The sequence below is a fragment of the Rhinoderma darwinii genome, chromosome 3 (assembly GCF_050947455.1).
Source record: "Rhinoderma darwinii isolate aRhiDar2 chromosome 3, aRhiDar2.hap1, whole genome shotgun sequence".
NCBI lineage: Eukaryota > Metazoa > Chordata > Amphibia > Anura > Rhinodermatidae > Rhinoderma > Rhinoderma darwinii.
In genome coordinates, this window is record NC_134689.1 from 338,850,908 (window position 1) to 338,864,022 (window position 13,115).

The 13,115-nt window shown below is 44.1% G+C and overlaps 1 protein-coding gene across 2 annotated transcripts in view; it reads left to right on the forward strand.

Annotated features, from left to right (window-relative positions):
• Positions 1-531: 531 nt before the first annotated feature.
• FRMD5 (FERM domain containing 5) overlaps positions 532-13,115 on the forward strand; it is an 82,971-nt gene continuing 70,387 nt past the window's right edge. For both annotated transcript variants that reach the window (XM_075858426.1, XM_075858427.1), the window contains exon 1: positions 532-700. In XM_075858426.1, the coding sequence (XP_075714541.1) occupies positions 596-700 (105 nt within the window). In that variant the 5' untranslated portion in view covers positions 532-595. The remainder of the gene's footprint in view (positions 701-13,115) is intronic.

The window sequence follows — 13,115 nt, forward strand, 5'->3', positions numbered from 1 at the left end:
GTCGGTTGGCATAGCTAATGACTTTTCTTATATTGTCAGTGCCTGGCGGGATGGCATGAACCAGACCTGGTATATATAGACCAATGTAGGGAGGAAAGCGTTGTAGCTAGTTAGAAGTGAATAATTCTGTAACCCGCTTTACTGTAATGCTGCAAACAGAATTGCACACATACTATATATGTCATTTCATACGTAAATATCTGATTTCCTGAATAAGACCAGTGTAATTCTATAAAGTATGTTATGATTTATAAATAACCGGCCCTTTATGTCTTGTACTTGGGTGAGTATGTCTGCACATCACCGGCCGTATATACACGGCACAGTGTCACTGTCCTCTCTGGGTACCAACAATTAATGTAGTGATGATGGGGATGCAAAACCACGCCCCCTCACCGCCCCTTTCACCAATTAGCGGAAAGTGATTCTTTCTTTCCCGATTCTGTCGTCCTATTGGTTACCTAGCCATCATTCACTTCCTCTACAGCTTTGATTGGTCAGATAGATTGTAGAGGCGGGCTGTGTCTGCAGCACAGCCCGGCGGGCGCACTGTGACCCGGAGCGGGTGTGTACCCGTTGTGTGCCCGGTTTCGGGATGATGCTAGGTCGCCTAATGAGCGGAAGCAACCGCAGTCTGGATCTGCCTTGTGTGTGCACCGTGAGGCTGCTGGACGACTCGGAGTATACGTGCAATGTGCAGGTGACAGGAGGGAGCAGGGGGACTGGATGGTGGCGAGGGGGACACCAAGGACAGGCAGGGCACGGGTGGGCCTGTGTGGCCGGGAGATGGCATGTCACCTCATGCTAACAATTCATATATGTGTGTTCCAAATATCGGGTTCTTTGTAGCCTGATACACAATGTACTCATGTCCCTCCTCATACACATACAGTCACCTTGTGTAGTAAAGCCAAGTGCAAAATGTGGACTGCTGTGGGTTACTCTGTTGTGTGCAGTGACCCAGCACACAATGCACTTTCCTATACCACACACTCATGTGCCATGCTGGGTGCACTTCTATTCCTGACTATGTAGTTACTTATTCTGCTGTGTCTAACCCTCAGTGTATTTTTATTCAGATGTATTGAACTCTTGTTTTCTCCTCCAAAATGCACGACAAAAAAAACCGAATCCTCTTTAATGGCTGGTCTGTGCGTCTTATTCCCAGGGGTGCACCATCCCTGAGGTAGGGCGATAACTTTGCCTCAGGCAGTACCCAACCTTGACTGCAGGGGGCAGCATTTTGGCAGATATACACTCCATCCTTGCTTTTTCCCATCTCCAATTGGGGGGGGGGGGGGGGGGCACCGTTTCACTTTTCACCTCAGGCAGCAAAATATTAAAGAGCTCCCCTGCTTATTCGTCAAAATGTCTCAGAGCTCTGACCGAATGTGCCAGGGGCGCTAATGCATGCGACAAAAAAGGGTGTATTACTTTTATACAACTACCTATACACAGCCCTCTTCAATAGCTAGAATGATATGTGACCTCTTATAGTTATGTCCCTGAAAATCGTATAACTCATTCATAGATATAGGGATAATATTTCCAGGATACTTTCGTATTTTACATTGTGTGGCGCAATAATACGTGTGCTTCAAATGTGGGTGTTACCATTCCTCGTGCTATTCACTTATATTCTTTATTATAGGTTGATGCTTTTTAATGCGGGCCATCGATTCTCCATCCCCTCACTGGGGTATAATCCTTATACAGCTGTATGCAGCTCCTATACATATCTATAGTAGCCGCCGCATGCAGAACTGACCCCCTAATGGTGACAGGCACTGAGATTATTACTGCTAGGGGGCCCAGGACTGGTGCTCTGTGCTATAGATGCCCATAATGGAGTATATAACGCAATTTTCATGAATTTTCTATTCTGCAGATGGCTTGTGTAGCATGCAGTTCATTTATGTGATGTAAAGCCGGACAGTATAATGTTTGTACTTTTGTTTTCCTGTGTTTTATACCCATATCGTGTGCTTGTGGTTATTTGTCTGACACACAAAGGACATCTATTCCTACATACAGTCGCTACACTCATCGAACATGCTACAATCTAGCATTACTAGTAGTAATAGTGGTGTGTTCAGTTGTGTTGTACAATCAGATGCTTATAATGCACATTGTGCATAGTCACAGAGATGAACGATCCAATATTACAGGGGTATTCCCACAAACACTCTTCAGGACGTGTCAATAAGACATGGATCAGTGTGGGTCCGGCTGCTGGGAGAGCACTTAGCACTTTTTGTAACTCTTGTTCACTTTCAAAAAGAAAGCAATTGTGCGTGCCTGGCCTGGTGTCCACCATCAGCCCACGGGGTCCCAGCAGCTGAACCAATCAGGGTTTTATGACATTTCCTATCAATGTCACTTATGTGGGAATACCCCTTTAATTGCATATGTCATTGATTGACAAATAGAAAACACTCTAAGATAGGGCTGAGTGATTATGACCTAAATCAAAATCACCATTAATTGAACATGTAGCCTTGATAAAAATGGTTTATTAATTGTAATGCCACACCCGCTTTTGCATGCCATGCCCCCTACTTGCATGCCACGCCATTTCATTAATATTGATCCCCTGAGCCTGCTGTATAATACTGTCTATAATATACCTCCCTACGCAGTATAATGCCCCCATACAGTCCCAATAGTGCCTAATAAAAAAAAAATAATTCATAGCCACCTAACCCCGTTCCAATGACTAGTAGAGGAGATCCCTCTGCTCCTCTGGTCTGTTTGGCTCGGCACATATTTTCAGGTTCCGCTGGACTTCTGGCATATACCAACATTTCGGGGTTCCTATTGGTCCATATTGCCCATCCCATTTACTTTTGTTTAGCTTCAATGCCCACGCGCCACAACGAGCAGACAATGCCTGACCCAATGGCATATACACAGATATTGTGGTTATATACAGGGTTGATGGGGTGATTTACAGGAATGATGGGGGTTATATACAGGGATAATAGCGGGCTGGTATATACAGGGATGATGGGGGTCCCTGTATATAACACCCTTCATCCTTATATATTACATTCTTCATTCTTGTATATTATCCCCATCATCCCTGTATATAACGCCATCATCCCTGTATATTGCATTTATCATTCATCTATATTACCCCATCAACCCTGTATGTAACCCGCATCATCCCTTTATATAACCCCCATCATCCCTGTATATAACCCAATCATCCCTGTATATTACCTTCATCATTCATCTATATTACACCCATCATCCCTGTATATATCAGCTATCATCCCTTTATATAACCCCCATCATCCCTGTATATAACTCCCATCCCTGTATACAGAGTTGATGGGGGTTATATACAGGAATGATGGGGGTTATGTACAGGAATAATGGGGTAATATACAGGGATGATGGGGGTAATATACAGGGACCCCCATCATCCGTGTATATACCATTGGGATGGGCTTTGAGGCTAAACAAGAAGTAAATGGGGCAGGCACTGAGGAGACTGTGGACCAATAAGCTGCCTGAAACGCTGGTATAGGCAGTGACGTCATCGCTTCTGTCTGCGCTGAGCCATGAGCAGCCGGCGTCATACAGTGAATAGTAGAGCAGGAAACTGACGGTCCCCTGCTCTAATATATATATGCATATACTGTTAAAACTGGGGGAAAAAATGAAAAAAACAAAATGCGCAAGATGGCCTGGGTTATCTGCGCAAAATTTTGGTTTTGTTTTTTTCCGATTAATTGCCCAGCCCTACCCTAAGAGTATATTCACACACCGCAGATTAAATGCAGAAATTTCTGCCACTGAAAAATCCATTCCATACATGTGACTGGGGTTGTTTCACGTGCATAGATTTCTGCTAGTGTAATGCAGATGAATGGGACATTCACAGAAATTTCTGCAACAAATCTGCTGCGTGTAAGTTTACCCTAATGGTTTTACTCTATGATTGTAACAGTTACGTCTACTGACCGAGGATATTCTTAAGATCGTCAGATACATTTTCCAGTCAGCTGGTTCTGATTTTCACAAGATTTAGATTGTCCCCTTAGGATAATATTTACTAGGCAGTTAGATTGGCAGTAGTAACACGGTATCCTCACATCGTATCCTAACTTGGTATCCTTGCATGGTATCCTCGCATCGTATCCTAACTTGGTATCCTTGCATGGTATCCTCACATCGTATCCTAACTTGGTATCCTTGCATGGTATCCTCGCATCGTATCCTAACTTGGTATCCTTGCATGGTATCCTCGCATCGTATCCTAACTTGGTATCCTTGCATGGTATCCTCGCATCGTATCCTAACTTGGTATCCTTGCATGGTATCCTCACATCGTATCCTAACTTGGTATCCTTGCATGGTATCCTCACATCGTATCCTAACTTGGTATCCTTGCATGGTATCCTCGCATCGTATCCTAACTTGGTATCCTTGCATGGTATCCTCGCATCGTATCCTAACTTGGTATCCTTGCATGGTATCCTCGCATCGTATCCTAACCTGGTATCCTTGCATGGTATCCTCGCATCGTATCCTAACTTGGTATCCTTGCATGGTATCCTCGCATCGTATCCTAACCTGGTATCCTTGCATGGTATCCTCGCATCGTATCCTAACTTGGTATCCTTGCATGGTATCCTCGCATCGTATCTTCACAGAGTATCCCCTCATATTTAAAAACTAAAAAAACCGAAATGCGCAAGATGACCTCGGTTATCTGCGCTAAATTTTTGTTTTGTTTTTTTCCGATTAATTGCCCAACCCCACTCTAAGGGTATATTCACACACCGCAGATTAATTGCAGAAATAGTATCCGCCACATTTAGATTTGCATTGTACAAGTGACATGAATATATGTAAAAACGTCTGTAGGATAAAACCATGTGTTTAGTTGCCAGTGATTAAATAATTACAAAGTGAAAGAGATTGTGTTTTCCATTATAACTTCATTAGAGGGTCTTTCCGAATCTATAATAAATAACTTTACCTGTGATGTTTGTTAAGCAGCCGCTGGAAGATTGTATTCCAGCTGCTCCGTCACAGTGGACAAGTATGGTTGATGACAATTGGGGGTCAGGGGACTTTGTGATTTCCTGTCTCAAATTTTTTTTCAAATGTGTCTTATGTAATTGTATAGGGGACATTCTGCGTGTCACTGGGCGGTACAATGAATAATGGACCTAATATGAATGCCAGGATCACACACACAGTTTTGATGCAGTTTTTGGTTCAGTTTTTTTTGAGCCAAAGCCAGAAGTCGACACAAAGGGAAGGAAAGGTTAAAAGAAAAGATGGATGCATGTCCTTTTTTTTGTTTCTACTACTGTGTTTGGCTCAAAAAACGGAGCCAAAAACGGCATCAAAAGTTTGTGTGTGATCCTGGCCTAAAGATGATGTGACAACAAAAGGACTTCTTATTAATTGAATACTTTCTTATTAGAATTTTGTAATAGAGTAACCCCTTTAGGTCTAGGATAAGCCATCAACGTTTAATTTGTAGCGGGACAACCGCCGGGACCTGTGGGGATTAGCACAATGAAAGGTCGCTTCATTATTTACACAAGCACATCGGCTCAATGCTCACCCAGGGACTGCAGATTATCCCATTCACACACATTCAAGTACCAGGCACAGCCAACAGTATGGCAGAGTCTCTGTGCCTGTGTAAATAATGAAGCGGTGTCCCAGAGGTAAGCTCAATCATTGATGGCCAATAGTAGGGATAGGAAGGTTCCTGAAGTATTAATAGGTGGGTGGGGGTCCATGCATATAGGACTTCAGCATTCTGGTTTGACAGGTGTATCACCCCACTCAAACTCCCCACCTGCCACTGTCCTTGGAGTGGACCCCCGTTGGATTCAGCTGTACCCACAAACATAGTGCTAATAGGGGATCTCATAGGTGGTAACAGATCCTTCCTAATTTTTAAGCCCCATGATCATTTTTGGTGTTTTGTTTATAGGGACATATCATTTGAGTGAGATTTGTTTAATAGACTTATAAGGATCCATGCGTCAGAACGTCTCAAAAAGTGGCCTGGTTGCCCACAGCGAACAATCAGAGCCGATGATTCATGTTCTAAATCCCCGGAAAACAGACTGATTGCTATGGGTGAGAAGGCCACTTTTTCTAAGAGTTTTGATTCACAAGCACTTTTTTTATTCTGTTCCTGGGTGTATTGCATTGATTGTCACCGATAGTAACCCTTTGGGATAATGATAGTTTGTTGCTTGTTGAATATAAGTGATAATCATGGTTGATGCATTTATTAATTTAGTATTAATTGCATAGCACCAACAAATTCCACAGTGTGGTACATGGATTGTGCTCATGTAGTAAGACCATATAAAAATAAACCAAAAATCTTCAGCGGTAGTGGTATAGGCACATTGGATAAGTGGCTCCTGGAATTTTTCCAGCTATGAATCACTTACATCAGTCCCTGTCTCCTATTGAGCTCACAATCTAATTCCCTATCTCACGCACATACTTACTAGATTAAGAAAAAGCCTTCTGATCTATCATGTTTCGGGGTTGGATATGCCTCGTGTGTCCTATTTAGGAATGATCATGACATATATTCAGCTCCTGTTAGAATGATCCGTTGCAGAATTGTGACTATACTGTATAATTGAAACCTTGATTACGGTTAATGAACTATTATGTAGGCCACACCCCTTTTTGCATTCCACGCTTCCTATTTGCATTCTACACCATTGAATTAATATTTAGTGAATGGTAGAGCAGGGACTTTACGGCTCCCTGCTCTACCATAGGTTTCATCTTTATCTGCATCCTGAGGACACAGATACAGTTGAAACTGGGAAAAAATAATCGAAGAACACGATTTGCGCAAGATGACGAGGGTTAATTACGCTGAATTTCGGTTTTGTTTTGTTTTTTTCCGATTGATTGCACAGTCCTCATGTCTATCCAGCTGTTGGAAGGAATATTTTGGCTGTACCACCAAGGGTGTGCAGCCCAAATACCGATTTATCAAGTAGCAAGATTTTCCCTCAATAATAAGCAATCACAAATGTTCTTCTAATATCACAATACTGAGAGTTATATGCATTGCAGTATCACAACAAGTGTATTCACATATATTATATATACACACAATAATTTTTTTTTTACCTATGAACAATTTTTATTTGGACAGATTATCATTTGGATGGCTTACAGGGAGAATATTGATGTGGAGCACTGTAGACATTTTTTCTTTTACGTATGTCCTACCTTCATATACTGCATACTCCCCTATAATGACTGTTAAAGTGCCCCAATGAACAATGCCAACAAGGAACAGTGCCAGAGATCCCCCTATGAGCAGTGGTAGTCAATATGTTCCCCAATGCACAAGCGTCTCAAAGTAAATGTCCAACAAGCAGGAGCTTTAATGCCACTTCCTGGCACTGATCAGTATGGCCAGAAAGTGTTTTACATCCAGCAGGAGTAGTTAGAGACGGCTTTGGAGGAAATTTGCCTGCCCTTCATTGAGTCTGGTGGTTCTGTTTTTTTGAGAGAAAATCTTAGAGGTTTGGCAACTAGAGGTGTTACTTAAAGCTTCTGGTCCGACCCACCTATCATGTGCCATTTATAATAATCATAATTAAGGCAGAGGGGCTTTTGTGTCTCATTCAGGCACCAGGGCACGGGTGTGACTGCTGCCCGCTCTATGGTTGTTCCGCTGTTGGCAAATATGATTTAGTTTGTACATGAGCTTTTATTCCATGTCATTATTGTTTTTCATTATACTATTTTTACACCCCAGCTTGTCTAGGTGTTGTTCCCTGATAGGTCCCATGCACACGAACGTATTTTTGCGTCCGCAATTCACCCACAAATCTGCGTGTGAATTGCGGTCCCATTCATTTCAATGGGCCCATGCACACAACTGTGGTTTCCACGGTCCGTTCATTGCCCAGGAGCCTGGACCGCAAAAAGATCGGACATGTCAGGCGTGTTGAAATTCATGCACACGGCGATGTGCACGGCCCGTGATTTGCGGGCGGCCGTGGGTGACACTCCGCGGCCATCCGAGCCGCAAGTCACGGCCCGTGCACATCACTTCGGTCATGTGGCTGAGGCCATAATGTGAGTATTAGGCCCAGGGATCTCTTCTCCCTTACACTTTTGGTCACCAGAAATGAGACCATATCCCAGAAGAAGGGAACAAGGAAAAAGTCTTCTCTCTAAGCTTCTCTTCTGGGACCACCTAGCATGTTTGGACGCTGGAAATATAAGCTCTTACACTCTTGAGTACCGGCGTCTCCTAACTTAGTTACTTTCTTAAAAGTCGACACTGACTTATATTTCTGTAGAGGTCTATAATAATATCACAATCGCTGCAAACTCTCTGCATTGACTGCTCTTCACTATGATCACTTTGTCTACTGCACAAAGCACTTTTCTCCAGTGACTGAATGACGCTTTGTGGCTGGTGAATGCTCCGTATTCTATCTAGTGTTACATGATAGCAGGGACAATGAGCTCTATGAGAGGCTTCCTAACACAATTTGGCTCTACATCAAAAGTATCTCGTGTTCTGACTGAGAAGTCTGTGTGTTCCACTGTTTATTACATGTATATACCATTGAACTTTTTAAGCTATGGAGTCATTTATGGGCCAAAAGTATATGGACACCACTTTGTTGCTGGAAACTCCTCAATCTTCTGAGACTTTCCACCAGATTCTGGAACATTGCTGTGTGATTGACAGCAATGCAGTCACAAGAGCATTACCAAGGTTGACAGGGTGAAGGCCAGTGCTTTTTATAGGACAGGTGAAAGATCCTCTATGCCAGACAATTCTTCTCCCTTTACTGGAACTAAGGGGCACCTCCCAAATTGTGGAAAATATTACTAGAACATTATTCCTCCTCCACTATACTTCACAGTTGAGCTGGAAGTAGGACTGGGCGATTTTGCCAAAAAATAAAATCTAGATTTTTTTTTCAACACTTTGGGCGATTTTTGATTTGAATCTCGATTATTCTTCTTTTTTTTTTGTTTATTTAACAGTAATTCCAATAGATAATTTAAGAAATTTTCTTTATAGAAATAACTTTTTAACATATTTTGCTATAATTATTGTACGTAACTTCACAACTCTTAACCTCTGCAAATACTTTTTTTTTTTTTTTATCATAAATACAATTGGAAAAATGTCTATCTAATTGACTATATATTCTGTGTTCCCTGGCAGGGAACAGGTTAACAGAATCTATAATCAAATATATACTTCATGCACTAACATCCAACCTCTGCCCATCACCCCCTCAGCTGGTCTCCGACATTGCAGTTGAGAGCAGTGTAAATTGCTGCAGGGCCGGGCAGATGGCGCCGAGCGGGCACTCTGGGGCGAGATTACATCATAATGCCTGAAGTGTGAGCAGGTCCCTGTGCAGTACAGGCCCCACCATGGGGTTTTAAATAAATTACATTAAGGCCAGGTACACACAACCGTGAAAAACGATTTGTGTGTCCGCCGGATTTCCCAGCCCGACCACGGTACATGTGAACGGGACTCCTGGCATCATTCATTCAGGCTACAGCCACACGACAGTGAAAAAAGATGGCCATTAAAAAGTGATCAACTGTCAGTTTTTCATGGATGTTTTACATCAGTGTCTCCAAATTTTCATCCATTTCCAGTCCGTCCGTTTTTAATGGCCGTTTGACATCCATTTTGCATCCGTTTTTCATGGCCGTTAAAAAAACTGATGAATTTAATTTGTCAGGCTTTTTTTGTCCCAACCCCCTGAAAACACCCAAATGAAGGTCATTGTCATGATTGTTTCACAGCCCCCCTGTAGATGATGCCACACAGACCCCCTGTATATGATGGCACACAGAACCCCTGTATATGATGGCACACAGACCCCCTGTGCATGATGGCACACAGACACCCTGTGGATGATGGCACACAGACCCCCTGTGGATGATGGCACACAGACCCCCTGTGGATGATGGCACAAAGACCCCCTGTGGATGATGGCACAAAGACCCCCTGTGGATGATGGCACACAGACCCCTTGTGGATGATGGCACACAGACCCCCTGTGGATGATGGCACACAGACCCCCGGTAGATAATGGCTCACAGACCCCCGGTAGACGATGCCACACACAAACTTCTCCGGAGCAAGCACCACACACCCCACCCACTCCCTGTAGTAATCTTCCAAAACTGTCTCTGTAAATTCAGGACAGTCCCGAAAAATTTGCTACAGTTGACAACAATGCCCCCTGTACTAGCGCCACACTACCCTTGTAATGAGCGCAACAATACCCAACATTTATTCCGCCTGAATGCCCTACATACTCACCGATGCAGCAGCGTCTACTTCATGTGTGGTCTCTAGTCTCATGAGTTCTGCGAAGGCGGCGCAATGACGTCATCTCGTCAGCCTTCGCAGAACCCGTGAGACTAGAGACCACACGTGAAGTTGACACTGCTGTTCCGTACGGTATCATTTTGTTCAGTACAGAACAGCAATTCCATGGGGAAGCAGAGACAGAACGGGCAGATCAGGCAGTGACGAGGTGGCAGGGCGGAGCTTCCTCCTGCTGCACGCCGCGACTACAGAATCAGTTCAACGATTCTGTTCAAAAACAGAATCGTGAGAGCCCTTAATCCACATCCATCCGGCCTCCAGCTACACTCTCTTTCTCCCAACCCTCCTTTCCCTAAGTCTAAGCCGCCCTCCAAACCTCATCCTCCTAATTAAATCCCTCTACCGCCTGTCAGGGCCTTGCTCCCTGTTCTTTATTAAGGTGAATGCAGTGCATGGGCTTGGAGGACCCTGTACAGGGTGATATGCAACCTCGACACCAGGCATTGCAATGCCAGAGTCTGGGAAGCAGAAATGTCTGTGGGACAAATTGCCCCTCCTGGTCACCCAGCTGGAGAGCAGTGTCAAAGAACGGGAAACAATGACATCTTTGCGACAAGCGGCACCCCCTGGTTACCGGTATCCACCTTGTAGATGGTACCAGAAGGCTTACCTGATGAATCTAAAATTACAGCCGCATAAATGTGGCAGAAGGGCTAGTCGCAAATGGCGACATGACTAAATTCTTGCCTAGAAGTATTGCTACTGTTCAATCTGCTGGCCGTGCCTAGTCAGTTCCTGTCTTAGCCACTGGCTTGTGGTCTTACATAGGTGCATGTGCAGAACAAAAAAAGATGGATTTGGAGATTTTTTTTTTACACTTGTCTATAGGCATGCATAGAGGGAATAGTAAAATAATTTGTTACTTCAGCAGAATTTTACTATCTTACCCTTCACTCTGAGTGTAGATAAGCATGAAAGTGATCACTACTCTACACTGCTGTGGGGGTTGATGGGAATCGGCCATTCAGCAATGTGCACAGGACTGACTGAGAAGCTGATTTTTAAAAGTATTTTGAAGTTTTTCAAATTAAACAAATGAAATCCCCGGCCAGAGAATCGGCAGCGCTCTGGCCAGGGATTCTGCTCCTAAAGGGAGCCCCAATGGCGCTATCTACAGGGGGGAGGAGCCCCCGTTGTCACTATATATGGATATTGAAGTCAGGGGCTCCTCCTGGTGCGGAATCCCCAGCCAGAGCGTTGGGGATTCCGCTCATCAAGGAGCCCTCGGCGTCACCATCCATATATGGACAGTGATGTCAGGGGCTCCTCCAGGAGCGGATTCCACGACCAGAGTGTCAGCAACGCTCCGGCTGGGGACTCTGCTCCTAGAGGGAGCCCAAATAGCGCTATCTACGGAGGGTGGTGGTGTAGGTCTAGCTGCCCAGTGGGGTGTGTGTGATGCTATATACAGGGGTGTGTGTGTGTGGGCTTTCCCAAGACAGGAGTACCCGGCCAGAGAGTTTGCAATGCTCTAGCCGGGGACTCCATAGTCCGAGACGTCAAGGGTTTCCCCAGGCTCAGCGCTTAAAGTAGCGCTGTGCCTTGTGAGTCCTCTTGGCCATGATCAGTTTTTAACAGCCATCACAGGGATTGATTTCTGAAAAAGGCTGTTAAAAACGGATCCATTGAGTTCCATGGGGGACATCGGGTCGTGAAAGCGGCCAAAAATAGGACGTTTCTGGAAGAGAGAAAAATATGGTGAACCATAAACGGCGCTGCTGGTATAGAGATGGAAGGAAATTGGAGATATTTAAGATAGCATATGATTTATTGCAAGAGGCTATGCGTTTCGACAGTGAACCAGCGTCATCATCAGGCCAAGTATACAGAACAGTAAAAAAAGTCTCCTTATATGTAGGTGGTGTGATCACAAACACCAGGGTTTTGAAAAAAACGCCAAATTAAGGGCCATTGATTTAAATGGGAGGCGGAGGCGTTTTTTTCCCGCGAACGGAAAAACCGTCTCGCGGGAAAAAGAGAGCATGTCGCTTATCTTCGGGCGTTTAAGTCTCTGACCTCCCATTGACATCAATGGGAGGCAGAGAAAGCATATTTTGCGGCGTTTTTTGGCCGTGGCGCTCAATGGCCTCGGGCGAAAAACGCTGTGAAAATCGGCGTGCAGGCAAAGCAAAATCTGCCTCAAAATTCCAAACTGAATTTTGAGGCAGATTTTTTGCCTGACGAAAACTCTGTGTGCACCCGGCCTTTATTGCTGCTGCATTGTTATGTTACTATTTTGTTTACACCCCTCATGTGACGTCAGAGTTGTACTTTGACGCTTAATTTGGCGTTTTTTTCCAAAACCCTGGTGTTTGTGATCACACCACCTACATATAACGAGACTTTTTTTTACTGTTCTGTATACTTTGCCTGATGATGATGATGTTGGTTCAGCGTTGAAACACGTAACCTCTTGCAATAAATCATATGCTATCTTAAATATCTCCAATTTCCTTCCACCTCTATACCAGCAGCGCCGTTTATGGTTCACCATATTTTTTCTCTCCCTTCCACAAATAATCCTAGCGGTAATTAACTCTAGTTACCGGTTTTGAACCAGGCTGCAGCGGTTTTATGGTCCTCTTATAGTCCATTACAGAGTTTTGCTTGTGGCTGCACAACCTTAGGAGGTCAGTACAATTGTCCTATTCCCTATATTACTCCTGGTGATCTGCACAATATGGCGCCGTGCATTTTTTGTTTTTACTTCTAA